This window comes from Petaurus breviceps, unplaced genomic scaffold (assembly GCF_028583685.1).
Source record: "Petaurus breviceps papuanus isolate PSGF00001 unplaced genomic scaffold, PetGlider_PUasm1.0 188, whole genome shotgun sequence".
In the NCBI taxonomy this organism is placed as follows: Eukaryota; Metazoa; Chordata; class Mammalia; order Diprotodontia; family Petauridae; genus Petaurus; species Petaurus breviceps.
The window spans coordinates 42,632,269-42,656,648 of record NW_027185804.1 but is presented as its reverse complement, the minus strand read 5'-3'; the positions used below and the strand labels follow the sequence as shown (position 1 = coordinate 42,656,648).

General features: G+C 39.4%; 1 protein-coding gene across 1 annotated transcript; it reads left to right on the top strand.

Moving 5' to 3' along the window:
- Nucleotides 1–23,205: 23,205 nt before the first annotated feature.
- On the top strand, nucleotides 23,206–24,135 carry LOC138163640 (putative olfactory receptor 5AK3). Its single transcript, XM_069091075.1, has one exon. It carries the CDS (start codon nucleotides 23,206–23,208, stop codon nucleotides 24,133–24,135), a length of 930 nt encoding a protein of 309 aa, XP_068947176.1.
- The last annotated feature ends 245 nt before the right edge of the window (nucleotides 24,136–24,380 follow it).

The following is a 24,380-nucleotide window of genomic DNA, read 5'->3' as shown; positions in this document are numbered from 1 at the left end:
ATTTCTATAGCTTCTTTCCTGAGAATTTACCCACCTATACCCCAAGCCCCTTTATCCTAATTGATAACTTTCTTACTTGGCCACTATTTCAGGAAGGCCTCAGTTATTCCTCATTTCATTATTTCCCCCTTGGCCATATTCTTGATAACTTTTCCAATTCTTTGACATCACAAAAAGAACTTCTATAAATATGTTTGTACACATAGGCCCTTTTCCCTTTCCTTTGCCCTTTTTGGGATACAGATCTAATAGTGGCATTGCTAGTTAAAATAGTATGCACAGTTTCATAGCCCTTTGGTCACAGTTCAAAATTCTTCTCTAGAATTTTGTTTATTCAGTGCTATACCAATCAAACTTAAAAAAGAATTATTTTATAGAGCTAGGAAATTTAACAACAAAATTACCTATTTACTCTTTACTACAATGTTGGGGTTAATACTATATGAACTTTTTGAAAAACTAGTAAAGAAGGAGCCCTCCCAAATTCCTTTTATGATACAATATATGGGTTTGATACCTAAACTGGAGAGTGGAGGGAGGGGTATAAAAACAGAGAAAGAAAACTGTAAATCAATTTCCCTACTGAATAACTCCACCAACAATGTATTAGAGTACCAATTTTCCCACATGCCCTCAAGCATTTGTCATTTTCCTTTTAATCAATCTGATAGGTATGAGTTTGTACCTCAGAATTGTTTTAATTTGCATTTCTCTAGTCAGTAGGCATTTATAGCATTTTTTCATATAGCTATAGGTAGCTTTGGTTTCTTCTTCTGAAATTTGGTTGTTCACGTCCTTTGGCCATTTATTTATTTGTCTGTTGCTCTCCCTATTTATTTTCCTTTTAGTGATTTAAACATTTTTTTTGTTTTATTTATTTTTAAATTTTATGTTTATTTTTTGTTCACAACATTCATTTCCATAAGATTTTGAGTTACAAATTTCTCCCCATCTTTCCCCTACCCACAACCCTAAAACAGCGATCCCACTGAATACCTCCTCCCCCAATCTTCTCTCTCCTATATCCTTCCCCATGCCCCCTCCGACTTTCCAGTAGGGCAAGATGGATCTCCATACCTCAGTATATCTTATTTCCCAGTTGCATATAAAATAATAATAATTAAAAAAATTTGATTTTAACACTTTGAATTCTAGATTCTTTCCCTTCTTCCCTCATCACCTACCGTTAATGGGAAGATAGGCAATTCAGTATAGGTTGTATATGTGTAGTTATGTAAGACAATTCCATAACGGATATATTGTGAAAGATTGACTATATTTCCCTCCATCCTATCCTGTCCACTACTTATTCTATTTTCTACTTTGACCCTATCCCTTTTCAAAAGTGTGTGCTTCTAACTACCCTCCCCCCAATGTGCCCTCCCTTCTATCATCCTCCTCTTATCCCCTTTCCCCTTACTTTCCTGTAGGGTAAGATACCCAATTTAGTGTGTATGTTATTCTCTCCTTAAGCCAAATTCAATGAGAGCAAGGGTGACCCATACCCTTTTGCTTTCCTGTTCTTCCCCTCCATTGTAACAGATTTCCCTTGCCTCTTACATATGATAGTTTACCCTATTCTCTTTCTCCCTATCTCCTCTCATTATATTCCTTTTTCACCTCTTAATTTTTTAAACAATATCATCCCTTCCTATTCAGTTGATCCTATGCCCTTTGTTTATGTAAACCTATACACATATATACACACACATATGTATTCATACACACATATACCCTCCTATTAGACATATTATATATATATGTTTCACAAGTTACAAATATCATTTTTTCCATGTAGGAATGTAAATAGTTCAACTTTGATAAGTTCCTTATAATTTCTTTTGCCTGTTTACCTTCTCATGCTTCTCTTGCTTCTTGTATCTGAATGTCAAATTTTCTATTCAACTATGGTTTTTTCATCAAGAATACTTGAAAGTCCTCTATTTCATTGAATAGCCATATTTTCCTCTGAAACATTATACTCAGTTTTGCTGGGTGATTCTTGGTTTTAATCCTAGCTCCTTTGAACTCCAAAATATCATATTCTAAGCCCTTGTGTAATCCTTATTGTGCTTCCACAATATTCAAATTGTTTTTTCTTGGCTGCTTGTAATATTTTCTCCTTGATCTGGGAACTCCAGAACCTGGCTATAATATTCCTAGAACTTTTATTTTTGGGATATTTTGCAAGAGGTGATCGGTGAATTCTTTCAATTTCTATTTTGCCCCCTGGTTTTAAAATATCAAGGCAATTCTCCTTGAGAGTTTCTTGAAGGATGATTGCTAGGGATTTTTTTTTGATCATGGCTTTCAGGTAGTCCAATAATTTTAAAATGATATCTTCTGGATCTATTTTCCAGGTCAGTGGTTTTCCAATGAGATATTTTAAATTGCCTTCTATTTTTTTATTTGTTTGGATCTGTTTAATAGTATCTTTATTTCTCATAAAGTTATTTTCTTCTATTTGCTCCAATCTAATTCTGAAGGAATTATTCTCTTCAGTGAACTTTTGAAATTATTTTTCCTTCTGACAAATTCAGCTTTTTAAGGCATTCTTCTTCTGCTTGACTTTTTGGGCCTTTTTGCCATTTGAGTTAGTCTATTTTTTAAGGTGTTATGTTCTTCAGTCAGGTTGTTGACTCTCTTTTCATGATTTTCCTACATCATTCTCATTTCTCTTTCCAATTTTTCTTCCACTTCTCTTAGTTGATTTTCAAAATCCTTCTTGAGCTCCAACATGGTTTGTAATCAGTTCATATTTATCTTGGAAACTTTGGTGCAGGAGTTCTGACTTTTTTGTCTTCCTCCCATTCCATGCTTTGATCCTTTTTGTTCCCCAAAAAGGAATCTAAGGTTTGATTGCTGTACTTGCTTTGCTTCCTTTGCTTGCTCATATTGCCACTAAATTACTTGACTTTTGAGCTCTTTGCCACAGTAGAACTCTGCTTCCAGAGAGGTGAGCTTTGTCCCAAATCACTGAGTTTTTTTTTGCAGCTGGCAGAGCTATAAGTTGGGTGCCCTTTCTGAAGCCCCCACAAGGTCTGGCTCACTGGTCACACACCCCAGGACCTCCACCCAAGACAGAGATCCAAATCCAAGCAGGTTAAAGCAAGAGAGATTAACCCTCTGAATAGTCCTGTTGCAATCTGCAGGCCTGACTATGTTTATCTGTCCCTCCCCCTAACTCCAGTTCCAAAAGAGTTCCACACTGATCTTTTACTTTTTCTTTGGCATTTATGGGTTGATAATTCTGGAAACCACCAAAACTGCTGGTGATACACACTCCCAAATTCTTCTCCAGCCGCTGCTAGTTGGGGCTGCCATGGGGATAAAACAGTGGGCTTACGAGGGGTTGGGCTTAGATCCCAGCATGCTGCAATGGACCCTTCCTGTAAATCTGCTGGGCTGCCTTCAGCATGAGATTTGTTTCTTCCTGTCACTTTGTGGGTTCTGTAGCTCTAAAATTTGTTTAGAATCATAATTAATAGGTATTTGAGGCGGTTATGGGGGGGCACAAGGTGTTTTCATGCTTCTATGCCACCATCTTGCCCCCCCTCCAACTTTGGCAATTTATTAAATGAAGAATGGCTTTTTTTTTTTTAAATGGATTAGTTGCCTATGTATTTGAGAAAGGAGGGCTTCATCAGAGAATTTAATGTAAGTTTCCCTCTTGGTTTCTTGTTTTCTTTCAAATTTACTGTATCAGTTTTCTTTGTGTGAAAGCTTTTTAATTTCATGAAATAAAATGTATATATTTTACATCTGTGATCTTCTCCATCTCTTGTTGGGTCATAAACTTTCTAATTTTCCACATATTTTAAAGAAACATTTTTTTCTATGCTCCTCAAATTTAATTATGATATGATAAATCATATGCCCATTTTGACCTTATCTTGGTATATGGTATGAAATGCTGATCTATGCCCATTTTATGCCAAATTGCTTTCTAATTTTCCCAGTGGTTTTTGTCTAAAAGTGAGTTCTTAGGGGCAGCCAGGCAGCACAGCAAGTAAGAGCACTGTCTCCAGTGTTGGGATGACCTGGGGATCGAATCTGGGCTCAGACACTTAGCACCCACCCAGAAACACCTGGCCACATAACCTTGAGCAAGTTACTTAACCCCGATTGCTTTAAAAAAAAGTGAGTTCTTGCCCCTAACACTTGGATCTTTGGGTTATCAAGCAGTAGATTTTTGTGGCCATTTACTATGGTGTATTGTGTACCTAATCTATTCTACTGCTCCAACACTCTACTCGTTAGCCAGTACCAGATCTTTTTGTTGATTATCACTTTGTAATATAGTTTGAAATCTGGAAGTGCAGCTAGCTTTCTTAACATCTTTTTTCATTGATTCCCTTGATATTCTTGACCTTTCATTTTTTTCTGATGAATTTTGTTAATATATTTTCTGACTCTATAAAATAATTATTTTTTAAGTTTGATTAGTATGACACTGAATAAATAATGAGTATAATTATCATTTTTATTTTATTGTCTCAATCTACCCATGAGTAATCAATATTTCTCTAATTGTTTAAATCTGTGTTTATTTCTGTGAAAAGTGTTTTGTAATTGTGTTCATACAATCCATGGGTTTTTCGTGGCAATTAGACTCCCAAATATTTTATTTTATCTGCAATTATTTAAAATGGAATTTCTCTTTCTACATGTTGCAGCTGATTGGTAGTATGCTGAAATGCTAATGATTTATGTTGGTTTATTTTGTACTCTGCAACTTTGCTGAAATTGTTCATCATTTCAACTAGCTTTTAGTTCATTCTCTAAATGTGTCATCACATCAGCTGCAAAAAGTGAAAGTTTTGTTAATCAATGGACTATTTTTTCTTCAATTTTTTCTTCTCTTATTTCTATAGCTAGCATTTTTAGTACAATATTAAATAAATAGTGGTGATACACACACACACACACATATATATGTATATATATATACTGTAATCTCTTTGATATTATTTTGATTTTTTTATTCAGAAAGGAAATTGATCTATAGTTTTCTTTCTCTGTTTTGATCATCCCTCTCTCCATTCCCCCTCCCCATATAGGTATCAAAACCATATTTGTATCATAACAGGAATTTTGGAGAACTCTTTCTTTACTAGTTTTTCCAAATAATTTATGCAGTATCAATCCAAATGCTCTGGTATAGAGTAAATAGGTAAAGAAAGAGTTGTCTCAAATTCCTTAAATATTTGGTAGAATTCACTTTTAAATACATCAGGTCCTAGGGGTTTTTCCTTAAGGAGTTCATTGGTGGTTAGCTCAATTTCTTTTTCTAAGATACAATTATTTAAGCATTCTGTTTCGTCTTCAGTTAATCTGGGCAAGTTATATTTTTGTAAATATTCAACAATTTCTCTTAGATTGTTAGACTTATTAATATGTAATTTATTTGTAATTTCTATTAATCGCTTTCATTTCAACTTCACTGGTGGTGTTTTCATCTTTTTCCATTTTCAATACTAGTAATTTGATTATCTTTTTTAAAATTCAAATTAATCAATGGTTTATTTATTTCATCGTTGTTGTTTTCATAAAACTGGATGCCCACTAATTGGAGAATATCTGAAGAAACTGTGGCATACAATGGTGATGCAATACTATTGTGATGTAAAAAATGATGAGCAGGATGGTTTCAGAAAAACAAACAAACAAACAAACCTGGAGAAGCTTATATGAACTTATGCAAAGTGAAGTGAGCAGAAACAGGAGAATATTGTACACAGTAAAAGCAATATGATAAGGGTTATCTACTGTGAAAGACTTAGCTATTCTAGCAAGACAATGATCCAAGATAATTCCAAAGGACCCACAATGAAAGATACTATCCACCTTCAGAAAAGAAACTGCTGACCTCTGAGTTCAGAGTGAAGAATACTTTAAAAAAACTTAATTTTTCTTGTTTCATTTTTTTTGCTGTGATTTCCTTTGAAAAATAGTCAATATGCAAATATGTTTTCTATGACTTCACATGTCTAATTATTAATAAAATTTTAGCCTTCTCAAAGAAGGGGGCAGAGTGGGAGGGAGAGATTTTGGGATCTCAAAATTTTTAAAAATTATTTTTAATTTTTACATGTAATTGTGAAATATTTAATGAAATAAAATATATTAAAAATAAAACAGAATGGAAGTGACATCATTGGCACTGTCTCAGAAGGTTATAATGAGGAATATGTTTAGCAAACTTTAAAGTAAATATAATTTCCAATTAGGATTATTATTCCTACACAATTCTTAAGTAATTGGGAAACAGCAATAAGGCTCCTCTGGGAAGCTCAACTCCAAATTTTCAGGAAAGGAACTAACAATGACTGTTTCACTTGAACTTTCTTCATCTCCTGACACCAGAGATGCCCAGGAGAGCAGGTCCCAGTGCCCCTAGGTTGGTTTATGTGAGCTCACATTTGGAGCACCTGAAGAGATGCCACTTTAGGATGCCAGTCAACCCAGGTCAGATGGAAACAGGTGACCTTTGAATGATATTACTTTTCCTAAAATGAAGTCAATTTCCCATTATTTCCAATGAACTGTATATGTTTAATATCTTGGAAGAAAAGAAGAGTCAGGAGGAAGAGTGTCAGAGGAGCGAGGGACTGGTTCTGAGGCTGGGCACAATTCTTTCACATCCAACAAAGGCACAGTGAAAAGAGAATAGGAGGCAGTACTGAAGGGGTGAGCAGTAGGACTTCGGACATTCTTGAGTCACCAACTGACTTGCCAGGGAATGCGATATATCACCTCTGGGTGTTGGAGTTCTTAGAATCTATAACGAAAAGGTGCTGATATGGGATCCAGTCCATCCTCTTCATGTTGCGGGAAAAGCAACTGAGGCATCTAGGTGGCTCGGTGCAGAGAGTTCTAGACATGGGGCTCAACTGACCTCATACCCATACTAGCAGTGTGACCCTAGGCAACTCACTTAACCGCTGTCAGCCTCAGTTTCCTCATTAGGAAAATGGGGAGAAAAAAGAGAGATATTCACTTTCTTCTTATCTTCTTCCATATAAGTTTTGGAGTTGGGTCTAAGAAAAGCACAGGCCCTGGTGCTAATGGCAGATATAACCTTCTCTTAGTGGTTTCAATATTCCTTGAGTAAAGTAGTAGGAAATAATGCAAAGAGCACTGGGCTGGGTGCCTGGACACCTGAGTTCCCCTTCTATAGCTTCAACTGACTCAGATCTGAGAGCACAGAGAGGGGTACTGTGACCTTGGACAAGTCACCCGATATCCTGAGGCCCCAGATTCCACATCTCTGGCCCAGAGGGTTTAGGAAGGCCGGCTTCCATGTCACCTTTCAGCTGGGTCATTCTACATCCCATGGTTTAGGGGCCCTTAGTTCAACTCTAATGTACATACTAAGGGCTCTGCCAGCTCTGACCTTTGGACTTGGCTTCCTTAGACTCTGCCAGCTCTACAATTCTGTGCTTCTTGAATACAAATGCCCCTTCCAAACTTGTTTCCATCTAGTCAGAGCTACCATGCCAGAGCTGATAGAGAGCAGGCCTCAGAATCTGAACAACGTGGGTTCAAGCCTTACCTCTGACACATACTGGCTAAGTGACCTTGGACAAGTCACCTTACATTCTCACTGCTCTCTGCAACTCTCCAAGATTCCCTATTGCAGACAAAGGGCAGACCTGCACTGATAGGGGGAGTTTTCTCACCTGGGTTTCCCCTAGCCTGATGAAATTACAAAGCCCGGCCCTACTCATACAACCAGACTTAATTAATCCTTTACTGAGCACAATCAGGAGTATCTTGTTTTAGAGATTTGGAGAGACTTTGTCCTAAGAGGAGAATCAGTGCAGAAGGTGGACCGAATTGTATTTTCTATTTTCAAGCTAGAAAGGGAAAGGTAGAGGGAATCTACTAATTTTTTTCTAGACCCACTTTTTTTCTTCACTCAGTAGGGCCTCTACCATGATCCACCTTGCTGCTCCCTAAATGGCTCCAAATAACTTTTACATTCTAAAATTTCAACCCTCATGCAAAGGGGGAAAAGGAGACTTTTCTACCCTTTAATGGCACAGAGATTCCAGAGATAATTCTGATCTAGGAAAGTAGTCACACCTGAGGAAATGATCCATGATTGAAATAAGCATACCACTTTTTAGAGGCACTTCTGTGAAGGGGAGAGATCTAATTATAATGTGTAATTTCTGGTGTATTTGCAAAAAAAAAAGTATCATCTGGATAACCTCAACAGATCTCCACTATATAGACCTGTAGTTCTGGTGTAAGGTTCATCTGTGATCTATCCTCAGAATCCTAAAATCCCTAAGAAATGTCTCAGGTGTTGCCCAGACCATTATAGTATTGAAAGAGGCCAAGATCCTGGACCAGGTTGCTTATAGATCAGTAACCACTCTCAAGCACATCAGGCTGTACAAGATTTCCAAGAGAAAAAGACAGACTTAGAAGCAATAATAGCAAGATAAAAAAATACATCTAAGGAAGTAAGGAAGCCTGGTGGGTAGAGTTCTGGGGTTCACATCTGATCTCAGACACTGACTGTGTGACCCTGGGAAAGTCACTTAACCTCTGTCTGTTTCAGTTTCTTCATCAATATAATGGGGATAATAATCACACTTAGGGTTATTGTGAGGATCATCTTAGCACATGGGAAGAGCTTTGCAAAACTTAAAGCACCGTGTAAATGTTAGTCATCACTGGTGATTTGGACATAGACAATGTGGTCATTTGGTTTGCTTGACTAAATATTTGCTGAAAGAGGCCTGTTCGGTTGTTTTTTCTTTTAATTTGGAAGTAGTGTGGGAGGAGAAATAAATACTTGTTAACTGAAAAATAATTTTTTAAAATAAAGAATAGCTTTTGCATTTGATAATGGCATTTAGAACTAGGAGAGGTGTTAAGGATCCATCAGTCTGACTCCTTCACCTTATAGGTGTGGGCCGATTCCAGCTGCAGGCAATTCTGGGAAGGGTAGTTTTCCCAGGGGTGAAGGGATTAGACTAGCTGGAATATGTGTGAGGACTGGGAGGCCAGAAGTGTGGGAGTCTGTTGGGAGGAGACACAGAGGGAGGAAGAATGGGAAGGGTTGACCTGATCACAAGGGAAGGACTTGGCTTCCCCAGACTGACTAGAATAGAGGGCAGCTGCAACCTTGCCTTGCCTCCTGGTTCACTTAGGGAGTGATGTGCTAGGATATAACTCCTGCTTTATAACTGTCTGCCACACAAAGCTCTTGGGACTTGGTGAATGTAATCACTCTCCATCTTCTCTTCCTTTCTTGCAAAAGATATTTGTGAAGTCCTTATCACATAGTCCATACTATATAAATGTTTATTCCTTTCCTCCTTCCTTCTTCTCCATTCCCTTATTTATCTTTATTATAAGAAAAGATTTGTTGGGTAGAAGAGGGAGGATGGATATATTCATAAATGAAGTTAATATAAAAATAATATATCAATAAAATAAAACTATTTAAAAACAAATGATCATAGTAGGAAACTAAAGGGTATTTTCATTCCCAGTCATGGGTGCCTATAATTTTGTCTTTGTCCTTTTTGTCTCTTGCATCTGCAGATCTCACGGTAGCCATGACACAAGGAAATAGTGCCATAGTGACTGAATTCATTCTGCTGGAATTTTTGCTTCAGCAAGAGGTGCAGTATGCCCTTTTCCTTGGATTTCTCATCATTTGTGTCATATCTCTAGAGTCAGCAACGTTGGCATTATCTTCCTCGTCAATACTGATTCTCGCTTTCATAGCCCCATGTACTTTTTTCTACATTTGTCTTTTGTTGACCTGTGTTATATCTCTGCTATCACTTCGAAGATGTTACCTCAGCTTTGGGGATGTGACAAATTGGAGGTAAAACTTGCAAACATCTATACAGAATTAACTTTCCAATAGCCTATAAAAGTGACCAAAGAATTTTCAAAAATTTTAATATGATAATTAATAACCTTATTGATGGATACAGTGGTGATGGCAGTGGTTCTGACATTCTTTTATCTATTGCTAAGATGCTCTCACATTTTAGCAGAGGTGGGAGACTCAAAACACCAAGATTGTCAGTGTAGAAAACTCCCACAGGAGAAACTGCTTCTGGTGACCTCTCCTGGTTCAGAAGGTCAATTTGTGACATTTCTGACACTGATAGTATGGCAGAGAGTTTCTGGGGAACACTGAGGGCTGCAGTGACTTGTCCATTGTCACACAACTGTAATGTGTCGAAGACAAGACTCGAATGCAGATCGTCCTCACTATGTACTATGGCCTAAAACTTCTCACATGATTTATTTAGAGCTTTGGAATAGCATTATTAGGTAGGCTGTACAATATTATTTTCTCTACTTCATAGGTAAGGAACCTAAAGATAAAAATAACAACTAAAAGTAAAATTTTTTCATGATTTCATAGATTTTAAGTCTGGCAGGGATTTTACCTTATTTTACCAAGAAAGAACTTAGTTCCAAAAAGAGAAAATGACTTATTCAAGGCAATGGAACTCCTTCTGGAAGTAGAGACATTGACTGTCAAGGTTCAAGGAAAATTGAAAGCTGAACAATGCCAGACTATGGGCAGAGTGTCCATTCATGGTACGCAGGAGCTGCATGGTCCACCCAAAGACATGAATTGTGGGGGTTCAATGAGTAATTGAAATGCCACCACCACCTGCCACTCAAAGTAAGAGAAAAGATGGTAAGCCTTGATATATTTATAGAGTGACATATTTTGATTATTCACTAGGTATAAAAAGATTTGGATAACGCTGAATTAACCAGACATTTCAATTATGGGCAATGGGAAGTCTCTTCTGATTGGGTAACAGACTTGGTCACTCCCCATGGATCTTGTCCAAAAGGAATAGTCAGTTCAGAGTTGATGAGAGAGCTTTTGAGATTCTGATAATATATCTTGATCTATAGGAACACAGGATCTAGTATCATAGGTGTTCAAGAAATGTTTGTTGAATGGACTTGCTCTAGACAACCGGGCAGTGGCCTAAGGTCTGACCATCTTAGAGAGGGCCTCAGCTTGGAAAAGATCTCAGAGGCCATGCATTCTAACACTCTCATTGTACAGATGAGAAAACTGAGGCCCAGAGGTTGTGACCTTTCCTGTGTTACATGGTAGGAAGGTGCAGTATCAAGATTTAAAACGAGGTCTTCAGACTCAAAGTCTGGAACTCTTTCATTGCACTAAGGGTTTTTATTTGTTTGTTTTATGTTGAGGGACTTCCATATGACTCTATATCACTGATGCTAGAGAATTTTAAGTTAAAGCAAACAGATTCTAATGCCCCTTTCATCTACATATCATGTTGGGTGCTTAAGGAGCTTTGCTAAGAACATTGAGCATGCTAATATTGGCATGGCAGAGGATGCATCTAAATGAGAAAAAGCTCCTTTTCAGATATCTCCAGTCCTATAGAATAACTTCCCACTTAGAAACAAATTACCTTCCAATGAAAATCTATTTATTTCTTTACCAAAATGCATTAGAGGTAAGTGGGCTCTCAAATGGTCTCCTGCCAAGAGTTCTAAGTTCTCTGCTTGTGTTTTGATCAAACAGAAACACGTGTGCAGCTGGTTAGTGAAGAATGTGCCACAAATATGCCAGGATTGGTTGTTTCCATATAGAGTCCCCTCAAGCAAGAGCCACTGATGGTGGTCCTGTCATAAGAATTAGTGACCAGCTAATTCTCACTGCCCTCCTCTATCAGAAATCAGACCCATGTGGGGAGGACCTTGAGGAGAGTCTTTGGACCTTGGAACCCAAAGCAATTTAGAGTGGGAAACCCCAGATAATGTCCCCATGATGAAGTGACAGAAAACCCGGGGATCAGAGACCCAGCAAAACCTCATGGTACTTAATATTTTTTCTATGTCTATTTATATCTGTCCTTGTTGTCTCCTTCATTAGATTAGAAGCTTCTTATGAGTAGACATTGTTTGATTTTCTATATTTTTATGCTCATCATGTAGCATGGTATATAATAGGCACATACTAAATGCTTATTAATTGACTTATGGCATATAATAAGCTCTTAATGAGTGTTTGTGGATTGACTGATCATAGCGAAGGATCAGGGGTAGCTTCTAGGGACCTGAACAAGGTAGGATTGGACCAGGGAGAAAAGGGCTTTACAGATATTACCTCATTTGATCCTCTCAAAACCCTGGCAACTAGACTCTATTATCATTCCCATTTTAAAGATGAGGAAACAGAGACAGACAGTGGTTCAATTATTTGCCAAGGGTCATGTAGCTAGCAAGTGTCTGAAGCTAGATTTGTTGACAGGGTGGGAAAGGGATGCTGTGGAAACTGGGTCTCGGGAAATATCATAAAGAGGAGAGTAAGTAGTTTCAAATGTAAAGAAGTTTGTTAATCCCTTTAGTTAAGAATTTACCTCTAAAAATACAAATTAAAAAAAAAAAACTCTAAAGTTTCACCACACTCCCAGAAAACTGACAAAGTTGATAAAAGACAGGAATAGTCCTTGCTGAAGGAAGTGTGAAAAAACAGACATTATTTTCCATTCTTGTTGGAGTAGTGAATCAGTATATCCCATTCCTGGAAGCAATTTAGAATTACCCAGATAAAATGACTAAAACATCCTTATCTTTTGACCCAGAAAATCTCATTGCTCTTCATATACCCTGAGGAGATCACTGATTTAAACAAAAAGGTTCCATATTCACCAAAATAAATATAGTAGCTTAAAAAAGTATTTATTTGCTTTTAGTTTTCAACATTCACTTCTATAAGATTTGCATTCTAAATTTTCTCCCCCTCTCTCCACTCTCCTTCCCTAAGATGGCATGTAATCTGATATAGGCTATACTTGTACAATCATATTAAACATATTTCCACATTAGTCATGTTGCAAAACCAGGGGCAATGGGTGGAAGTGATAGAAAGGTAAATTAAGGCTTCATGTCAGAAGCAAAGCCACTGACAATTATCACTGTCCCCAATAGAGTTCCCTGCCCCAAGAAGTGGAGCTGTTCTCCCTTTGGAGGTGATGAAGCTGAGGTTGGATGGTTATCTATCAGGTACACCACAACAGAGATTCCTTTAATTTATGGGTTGGAGCAGATGCTGCTGAGGTCCTCTCAAACTCTGAAGTTCTGCCATCTTGGACCCTGAGGCAGAAGGCCCCCATGGAGGAAGAGAGAGAGATCATCAGACCACGGTGGAAAATCAGAAGGTCTGGGCCACCAGCCCCTCTGGACAAATACTTTGGGGGGATCTTATGACATCTCAGGCTCACCTGGGCTGCTACAAAGTGGGCCATCTGGAATCTGCCTGCGTTAACTCATCAAAGTTTTTAAATAAGGTGCCGTCAGAAGACATACAGCAGCTTCTCTGTTACAAGTTCTCTTAAAGATCACTGACAGAGGGGGCGGCCAGGTAGCACAGCGAGTAAGAGCACCGGCTCCAGTGTTGGGATGACCTGGAGATCAAATTCCAGGCTCAGATACTTAGCACCCACCCAGAAATAACTGGCCATGTAACCTTGAGCAAGTTACTTAACCCCAATTGCTCAGGGGCGGCCAGGTGGCTCAGCAAGTAAGAGCACTGGCTCCAGTGTCAGGATGACCTGGGTCAAATCTGGGCTCAGATACTCAGCACCACACCCAGAAATAACTGGCCATGTAACCTTGAGCAAGTTACTTAACCCCGATTGCTTTAAAAAAAAAGATCACTGACAGAATGGAGGGGAGAATTTATATAATAACTATGCTGGAATAATAATAATAAGCAATTTTGAAAGCCTTAGGAACTCTGATCAACCACAATTCCAGAGGACCAATAATGAAGCTTCTCCCACCTCCTGGCAGAAGGGTGGCTGGTGGATAAGGGGCAGAATGAGACGAGGAGATTTTGATCATGGACAGCACAGGAGTTGTTTTGTTTGACTAGGAACATTTGTAACAAGAGGTGTTTTTTTTTAATTTTCTATTTTTCCACTGGTGTAGGTAGGAGGAGGAAGAAGAGAAGGGGGGTGGGGAACCATAGTAAAAATCTTTTCCCCTCAACATCAACTTTAAAAATACTAATTCTAAAAATCAATTTTTATTCATTAAAAATAAAAAAGTAATTCACATGAAGATCACTGATAGCTTGCCAATCACATCTGCCAATTTTAGGTCCTGAGGATGTATTATGGGGGTGCAAGTCCTCTCTCTGCCATTAGACTATGAGATCCTTTAGAGTTGGGTCTTTTTTTTCACGTTATCTCCATGTTATTTCTAGAACCTAGCCCAGAACCTAACACATAAGAGGTGCTTGATGGCTGAGTGACTGAGCCTGAATAAATCATATGAGGGCTCTGGGCCTTAGTCAGCATGTCCCTAAAATAAAGGGTGAGATGGCCTCTAAGGTTCCTTCCTGCGTTAAATGTGTGATCCTTGTCTAGTTCTGATGACTTGAAGTCACTGAGGGAGCGAGGTACCCTCTAGGTCTTTCCCTTTCCTGGGTTTTAACTCCATCACTCACCTTTGCTCTGTTCCAGGTCACAAATCATTGTCTTTGCAAGAGAAAACTGAAATAAATGAGCGGTTGGGTAGTTGGGCCCTGGCTGTTGTCTTCATTCCATTCACCCTGAGCAGCAATCCTATCACATTTTTAACTCCTCTTCTGTACAACATGGCTTTAAAATCTAAACAACAGCAACCACCCTTGTTTTTGTCCTTAGCATTCTTCACCAGCCTTAGCTCACTCCTGACACATTTCTTTTAAGACGGCTATGCTTTTTTGTATTCATCCTCAGCTACCTGCACTTACTTCTGTACATGTCTTTGGAAGATTATAGGTCATTAATGAGTTCTCAGGCTGTCACATTGGTCTCCTAATACGGCTTCTTTTTTTTCCTGCTTGGAATAATTCCATTCTGTGCCTCCTGAATTTCATTCTTAAGCATTTCCCATCACTTTATAGGCTTTCCCTATAGAATTAAAGACCATCAGATACTAGCTATCCATCCTCTGAACTCTTAGAAATTTGCTCTTCCATAATGTACGATACATTTCAGACTCTGCCTGACATTCCTCTTCTTCACTCTCATCAATGCTATCAGGGTGATCAGCTGTCCTCAGGGATCCTGGCAGTTCAGCCTCAGCAATGTGGAGTAGTAGAGAGGCTGTTGGAATTGGAGTCAGAAACATCTGGGCTCAAAGCCTGCCTCAGATACTGCCTGTGCGACTCTGTGCAAAGTGCCTCAGTCTCCTTATCTGTAAAATGAGGGGATGGAAGTGATAGTCCTAAAAGTCCCTTCTTTTTCTAAATTGAATATTCTCCTTATTAGGAATTATCAAGTCCAAAACAGTATATTCCCCTTTAAGATTACATCATTCAGGAAAAGAAGACATTGATATTAGGGCAAATCACAAATCTATCAGCCTGTTCTACTTTGGGGAGTGAGAAAACACCAACAGGCCAGATATTTGAAGTCCCCAAAGCTAGAATATTATAACTGGAGGTCTCCAAACTTATTCAGTGCCTCCTTCTATCTAGCAGGTTGATAGTATATTCCCATGACAGTTTCGCTTTTTGATTTTCATTCAAATGGATCTCACTATGTCATCCCTCCTGGATCCTGGACTTTATCACATCTTTTAAATATGTAATGCTACTCCACCACAACTTTTTCTATCATTCTTTTTTTCAATAGGGTCAAGGCTTCCAAAATTAGGTCCCAATCCTGAATCCCATCTCAGTCAATCTCAGCAAAAGATAAAGGTTAAATTTTCCTCCTCAGCTCAGAATCTCTAGTTGACTGCATTTAGTGCTAGTACTTTTTGCCCTAGCTTATAGGCATCTGAAATCGTGGCTTTTATTGCTAAATCTCTTCCTGGATATTGTCTCTCTGACCTACTTAACCTCTCGTCTCCTGTTTTTCTCTTAGTGTTCTTGGAATTCTCTAAGTTATCAGCCATTTTAGATTTCTCCTAACTCCCACTCCCATGGCATTGCTATCTATTTAAGAATATTTTTGTTATATTTTAAAGAGTCCAGATGATTATACATCCACACTGATGCATTTATATCTATCTATGTATATAGGAATGCATATTTAAATATAGACCTGGGGTCTTTAAAATCTAATAAAAAAATCTTAGAACATATATACACCTATATATACCATATGTATACACGTGTGTGTGTATTTAAAGACTTTCATCAAGAGGACTTCATCCCTGTACAGAAAGTCATCATTTTTATATTTCAAGCCCTGGTTGAGAAATTCCTGCCTTGTCCATAATACCACCTTCCTAGTCAGTTGTTCATTCTCCAAATCCAGTTTTCTTTTCTGAATCACCTGTATTCTATTGATATTATTAATGAAATATTTATGCCTCTAGAGATTTAAGTATTTTTTTAAAAAGTGTTTACTTTTTTCTGTCTGGATCTAATAGTATTTAACAATTCTTTCTAACTTCCTACTGTCAATACCACACAATATTACATGAATAACCTTGATTGGGCAAGCAGCAAGTGTCGAAATTGTCACCATTTTATTCCAGGGATATTTTTCAAGAAGATAAGAGCCCTTTAATTGTCCATGTCAGATCAAAAAAGGGCTTCCTTAGGACCTCTCAGCAGGACAGAGTATAAGAGTTTTGAACTTAAAGGCCTGAAGTTAAATCCTGCTTACTAGTGTTAGGAGCATGCAAAAGTCTCTTAATCTCTGAGTCTCGGTTTCCTCACTTGTAATATCATTTGTATAGGAAATCCTAAATCATAGGATTTTTGTGCAGCTCCATTGAGATAATGGATTTAAAACTCTTTGCAAATTTTAAAACATATAGATTCCCACTGTCATTGTTATGATTATTAATCAGTTTTCCTCTAACAGCTAAACTGTTAGAGGGCTTCTCTCCCAATACCACCTGTCAATTCTCTTTATTATTTCTTAGAATGGAAGGAGCTGTTTCCTTCTAAAATGCCCCACCTTCCCCAATCTATGGAAAGACTTCATAGTAAATTGCTGTGGAAATCCAAACATTCAGCAATTTTTCTTCTTCCCTTCCTCATCTGGGTCATAGTCTTCTACGTTTCAACCTGCTGATTTGGGTTAAGCAGAAAAGAACCCTATGCTTCTTTTCATCCATTTTCTTGCTTCTTTCTTCCTTGAAGGATTTCTTCCATTCTTCCAAGGGGCATGGCATTCTTCCTATTATATCATAAAATAGGAATGCACTTGTCAACCAACCCTTCTACCTTCTCTGCTGGGATGGATACCAACTCATGCCTTGTGATAATGCTTGTGGCAGAAACATGAGCATTGAATATTTTCACCTAGTCACTGTAAAGTTCCTCTTGTTTTCTACTCTTACTTTCAAGTGAGATCCTCAGTCCCTTGTCTTCTTTATGGTAGATCTCCTGTATTACTCCTAGAACAAATTACCTATTTACAATGACCTGTTCTCTGTCCCAGAGGCTCCAGCATAAATTAAGAGTTTATTCATTCTTGGGAAATTATCTGGTCCTGGTTTTGGAAAAAACTGAGAAAATCATATGCAAGACTGAAAAGTTCTATCTCAATGCAGGATTAAACGAGATCTTTAGGGATTTCATTTTAATAATCTCACAACTGAGCATTTTCTCCTTAAATTACTCTCTTCCAAACTTCATTGGATCCATGAACATTTCATTCTGGAGAATTCTTCCAGTTTTCCAGTTGCCTACCAAGGACTTGGCATTGTGGGGTATGAAGCCAAATATGACACACACCGGCTTTCAAGGAATTTATATTCTATTGGAGAGGGAGTTTTCACTGAGAAGTGAAAACAAGATAAACTGAGAACAGAGAGAGTTTTATCATCTGTTGTGCAACAGAGAAGTTTGTGTTTGAGGAGATAACATTTGAGCTGAAATGTGAAGGAAGTTAGTATACACAGAGAGCGAATTATAGGTGTTCATAATATCAATGGAGAATAGCTTGTGCAAAATGTATAGAAGGGGGAGATGGAATGTGAGTATTGGAGAAGATTATATTCACAGCTGAATGGAGGGTGCATGGGAAAGGAGAATGACTGGAGAAAGGGAGTCAGATTAGTAGACTGTGACATTAGTCTATGTGAGAGGTGATGAGAGCTTGAACCAAGAAGTTGGTCATGTGAGAAGAGAAGAAAACAATTGGGATAGATGTGGAAGTAGAATGAAAAGGTCTTGGCAATATGGGGAAATGAGAGATAAGTGTGTGACAGAGATGGAAAAGGTAGGGGGGAAATCCAAATCCATACACATCTCTCATGATGAGATATTTTCCCCTACATCTTTCCAAAAATCCTCCACAAGAGAAGCTATGAAATATGCTACAGGCCTTTTCTCTAGGGAGCAGAAAGAAGCACAAGGTTGATTTTGTTTTTGTTTTTGTGGGGACTTTGACTCCAAAAGGGAAGAAGAATTTAGGACAATGACTTAAAGGAGGGTTAAGGTCTAGGTAAGATTTTATAAAGATGGGGGTCATGTCCATATGTGTGTAGAAGGTAAGAAATTAATGGATCACAGAGTCCAGACCTGTTACATAACACTTACATAACACAAGTTCCCTCCAGCCTCCATATTATACTGGAGCATTTCTCTACTTCCATGGTTTGAGATCTTTGCGTCATCAGGTGTTCGTCCCTCCTCCTGAATCCCCTGTCCAGTGAGTCTTTCTCACATATTAGATCAGTTTGTCACGTAAAATCTTTCAGGAAAAGATTCACAATGGAAATGAAATTGCACAATCAATCAAGAACATTGAATTAAACAGCTACACTACCTGCTGTCTTGTTGTGTCCTGGAAAATGCTGGTCTCAGGCCCCTTATTGAGTATTCTGTCTCCTCAACACAGTGAAAACAGCATATATCAAGTCATTCCCTGCTGGGGTTGGCTCAGGAGCTGGGAGAATGGTAGAGAATTGCGGCTTATCGTTATACAAGCCCTTGCCATGGTCTCTTGAGAAGACAAGAAAGGCTTATTAGAGGTTGACTTTGTTCTCATTTGGTGCAGTTTGGCCCTTATTGCAAAGTTTACTTTCTCTATTTTATGTGAACACACGTATACTACTAAGACTCCTGGAACTTGATCATTGTCTGTGCTACAATTACAAAGACCTCCATCTCTATTCTATTGCCCTCCATTTGGTTGAATTAATTAGCTTCTATTGATTCAATTATCCTCTCAATTATCAGCATAGACTCAGCAATACCACTACCAGGTCTATTTCCAAAGACGACTAAAGAAAAAGGAGAAGAACCTCTATGTACTAAAATGTTTATAGCAGCTCTTTGTGGTGGCAAAGACATGGAAATCTTGGCGATGCCCATCAGACAGAGAATGGCTGAACAAGTTGTGATATGTACTTGGGATGGAACACTACTGTGCTGTAAGAAATGATGAGCTCAGTGATCTTAGAAAAACAAAAAGTACCTTAGAAATGTAGTTTATAAATGTTGCTACTAAATTCCCAAGTAACTGGGAGACAACAGGACTCCTGGGAAGTCAGAAGGAGAGTAGCTAATGATCCCTCCTTCCTGTGATCTTTCCTCATCCTCTGGGCCCAGAAATGCCCAGGAGAGCAGGGCCCTATGCTGTGTGACTGGCCCGTGTGTGTTGGTGCACTCGAAGGGATGTTAGCTTAGGACTCCAGGGAGCCTAGATCTGATGGGAGCAGGAGAACTTGGAGTGAGATTATTTCCCCTGAAGCCAATCTCCCATTAACTCCAATATATGCTCGGGAAAGTGTCTGACAGAAGAAGCAGAGCCTGGAGAATCAGGGTCAGAGAGACAGAGGAGCTGGTTCTGAGGCTGGAGAGAAACCTCTCACACCCCCAGCAAAGCCACAGAAGAAATGGTGTGGTGGCAGAAGTAGGAGGGACATCTAACCTTCTGGAGTACTGTCTGATCTTTAGGGGCAGGGAGAGATCACCCATAGGGATCAGAGCTCTTCAAGTTTAGAACTTCAGTATCCTTAGAGATTATTTGTCCATCCCCTTCATTTCTGGGGAGGAAAGATCTAGGATTACACCAGCACTTTGTGGTCTGTAAAGCATTTCACATATATTGCTTCATTCGATCCTCAACAACCCTGGGAGGTAGGTGCCATCATTCTCCCCTTTTTACAGATGGGGAAACTGAGGTCAGGGGGAGGTGAAATGACTTGCCCAGGCTCTAGTAAGTACATGACTCAGGATTTGAGCTCTGCTGTTCCAGAAAGCAAATCTAATAGTCAATCCATTGTATCAGCCTGATGTCAACTGGAAATGGACGCAATCTGATTCAACTTACTAAGTACTGATGGAGGCCTATGAGAAGGCTGTCTTCACTTCCCTCTCCAGCTCTGTCCTGCTCTTAACTGACTCTCTTGTGTACTAGTCCATTCAAGGCCTGGTGTTCAGGGCTTAAGATACAAAGACAGAAAGTACATTGCCCTGGTGCTCAAAATATTTGTCTTCTCTAATAAGGAAAATGTGGGACATGCCACTTACAGAGAATAATATATAGAAGCAGTGATTGATGGGAGGCAAAGGAGACATAGACAGGGGGGAAGGGAGGGAAGGTGAGAGAGACAGTCAGAGAAACAGAACAAAAGGGAGTAAGCCACAGTAAAAACTGAGGAGGAAAATGCTTCCAGCTGGGGATATTAGAGATGGCTGGCTTCCTGGAGGATGAGGGTGCCTGACTGAGGCCTTGAGGGAGCAATAAGAAAAGATGAGATGGGAGGTAGGGCATTGGAGAAAAGAGAAGCTTGTTCACATGCACGGAGGCTAAAGAAAGCAGCATTATGTTGGAGGAGAGCTGGCAGTCCAGTGTGACTTGTATGTAGACTAAGTGAAGAATAATAATGAGAAATTAATCTTAGAAGGAGCTTAGAGCTAGGTCTTTAAGTACCAGATGAAAGGGTTTGCATGTTTTTTATGATATCAGTGGCAATAGGGAGTTATCCTATATTACAGAGAAGGACAGGGGTGTAGTGTGTCTGAATCAGGATATTTTGGAAACTTTGCAGAAGATGGTTGAATAAGGAAGACAATGGAAGGAGAGAGAATTCTCAGGAGGCAACATAATAGCCCAGACTCAGGGTGATGAGGCCTGAGCTCTCAGGGTGGCTATGTGACTAAAAAGAACAGGATAGACGTAAGAGTTGTTTGATAGGAAGAATTAATAGGACCTGGCAAGTCATTGGATGTGACTGATGAGGGAATGGGAAGAATCAAATGACTCAGATTTGAGCCTGGGCAATGGAGAGCATTGAGATGCCACCAAAAGAGCCAGGTAAGTTGGGAGTAGGCACATGTTTGGTGGGACAGAACTGAGATGAATCCAAACTTTTCCTTTGACAAGTATAACTAACCTCTCTTGTCTTTAACCTGGAGGAAAAAATCACATTTGGGAGTATGGGACAGCAATGAAACAAAGATTAGTTGTAGCAAGATGACATTCTGATCATGCTGGCCAGGAGAGGGGTGGACCCATGGTGATACAGTAGGGATGAGGCGATAGTGAGGCATCAATTAAGAGACAAGAACCCAGTGGTTTCTATGGGCAAACATTGTAGAAATTTGACTTAGGTATGTTTGTATCTACATGACATGTGGAGTGGGGGAAGAGAGATGTGTGTAGACAATAGGAGGAAAAGGGGCATAGGAAGGGTGAGGGCACAGGTGGAGGACAGGAAGAAGGAGGGCAGGAGGTGCTTGTGGCCCATGCTTATAATCCCTGTTATGGAGGGAGGCTGAAGTTTATGGATCCCTTGAGCTCAGGAGTTGTGACTCACAGTGGTACCAGAGCCAAGTGTGCATTCCTGGTAAGGCTGTAGCCCTAGAAGGAGCCATGAGGAGCAGTGGCCCACCAGGCTGGCTGCAGGAGGAGGTGTGGACTAGCCCAACTCAGCAATGGATTCACCAGGGACAATGGGAGATGAGTGGCCACTGTACCTCCAGCCTGGGAATGATAAGGAGATCTAGTCTCCAAAAGAAAAGAAAAAAAGCAACAGGCACTGAAATGGACATAAGGATGTCTGGCCTCTAGTCTAGGTCTGCCAATGGCTCAGAGTTGGGGAAAGTTTAGAGTGACCTTAGACAAATCATAGAAGCTCCCTGTGGCCTCTGTTTTCTCATCTGTTAATGCAAAGAGATTTGACTAAATGATCTCTAACCTTCCTTTCAGTTCTGACATTTTGAAGTTCCTCACAGGTCTCACGTCCTTCTAGGTTCGAGGTTCCAGGGTTCCTTCACTCAGAGCTAGGTTTTCCTGTCCTGAAGACCCTTCTAGCTCTGCCCTGGCTTCATTTTACATCTGTAAAAACCAATTATTCCCTGGATCTAAATATCCCTTCATACTCATCTTTTCCTACTTTAGCCAATGAAAAAATGTCACCAGAACACTTGCAAGATGACCAGCATTATAAATACTAGTGTTTTGTTTATTTTGGAGTTCTTTGAGATTTTAAAAAATATCAAAGAAGAAGGAAGCAGCTAGGTGGTATATTGAATAGAGTGCTAAACTTGTAGTCAGGCAGTCTTGAGTTCAATACTTGTCTTATACATCTTGGTGAGACCTTGGACAAATCATTTAACCTCTATCTGCCTAATTTTCTCTTCTGTAAAATGGGGGTGATGGTAACACCAACATCCCAGGGCAATTGTGAGAATTAAATTTAAAAATAAATGGATGTATACTGTCTTGCCAAATTCAGGGTGCTAGTTAAATGTTATCTGTTAGGTATTATGATTTGCACAGCCCAGCAAGGGCTTTCCCCTTGATAGAAGCACCAGGAAGACTAGATACTTATTCCTCCTGTGCCATGTTTGCAGAGAAGAAACATTCCTGGTCTCCTTGTGAAACTGTCTTTAAGAGCAAAGTTAAAAGTCACGAGGAAACCCAGGCTTCCTAAACTGCCTTATGTGGGGTAACCTTAGAAAACATAACTCAGTGAATGAGGGAAAGTGTCAGAGAATCCTCAGGCAGACTTGGTGTGTTGGTTGGTTTTGCCCAACTCTTTTTTCTCTTTCTTTTTCAGTATTAGGGTTTCAAGGGGATGATTCTTTGGTTTGGGTAGTAGAAAGAGATACATTCAGAAATAAAGGTGATATGAAAACAAAATATTTCAAAGAAAGACCTAATATTAAACTAAATTCTATTTCCTTCCTAATTTGAGGTCACTAAAATCTCTTGGTCCTTCTCCCTGTATCCTTCATTTTCAGATGATATGAGAGCCATGACCCAAGGCAATGGCACCACAGTGACTGAGTTCATTCTACTGGGGTTTGCAGTTGGCCAAGAAGTGCAGTATGTCCTCTTTCTTGTGTTTCTCATCATCTATACAACATCGCTAGTTGCTAATTTTGGCATGATTCTGCTCATCAAGTGTGATGCCCGCCTTCACACTCCCATGTATTTTTTCCTCCAAAACATGTCCTTCATTGACATCTGTTACACATCTGCTATCACTCCCAAGATGTTACTAAACTTCCTGGTTTCAGATAAATCCATCTCTTTCTCAGGCTGTGTAACACAATTATATGTCTATGGCATATTTGCCACAATTGAATTATATCTTCTGGCTGTCATGGCTGTAGATCGCTATGTGGCCATTTGCAGCCCGCTCCATTATCCAATAGTCATGTCCCAGAGGGCCTGCATCCAGCTGGTCACTGGATCCTATGTTATGGGTTCCCTGAATGCCACCACTCAAGTAGGCTTTCTTTTTACAGTGTCCTTCTGCAGTGCCAATACCATCAATCACTTCTTTTGTGATTTACCCCCAATCCTGGCCCTTTCTTGTTCTAATGTTGATCTCAATGTCATGTTGTTAATGATTTTTGTGGGATTCAACCTGGTAAGCACATTGCTGGTTGTATTCTTCTCCTACGTTTACATCCTGGCTGCCATCTTGAGGATGCCATCTACAGAAGGGAGGCACAAAGCCTTCTCCACTTGTGCCTCCCACCTGACTGCTGTCACCATTTTCTATGGGACACTCTCTTACATGTATTTACAGCCTTCTTCCAGTGAGTCACAAGAGAATGATAAAGTGGCCTCTGTGTTTTATGGGATCATCATACCCATGCTGAACCCCCTGATCTACAGTCTGAGAAACAAGGAGGTAAAAGCAGCCATGAAAGTTCTTGTAAAATGTTCTTCATGAGTCAGACCTTGCCTTCCAGAGGATTATCCAAGCAATGGGCATCTCATTTATTTTCTTTAACAGCTACATACTAGATCAGTTCAGAGAGCAGCCCATCTCATTGCTTCAATATGTAATCAAGATCTCAACTACAGGGAATATGAGAAGCTAGGGTTAAAATTCAAAACCACATCCCCCTCCTTGGGCATATCTGAAAACATGCAGCAGCCTACTTGAACCCAGAATGGATGCCCTCTGAGGCACCC

Bases quoted from the DNA above. Each gene is read 5' to 3' on its own strand.
- LOC138163640 (XM_069091075.1), top strand. From the start codon at position 23,206: ATGACCCAAGGCAATGGCACCACAGTGACTGAGTTCATTCTACTGGGG.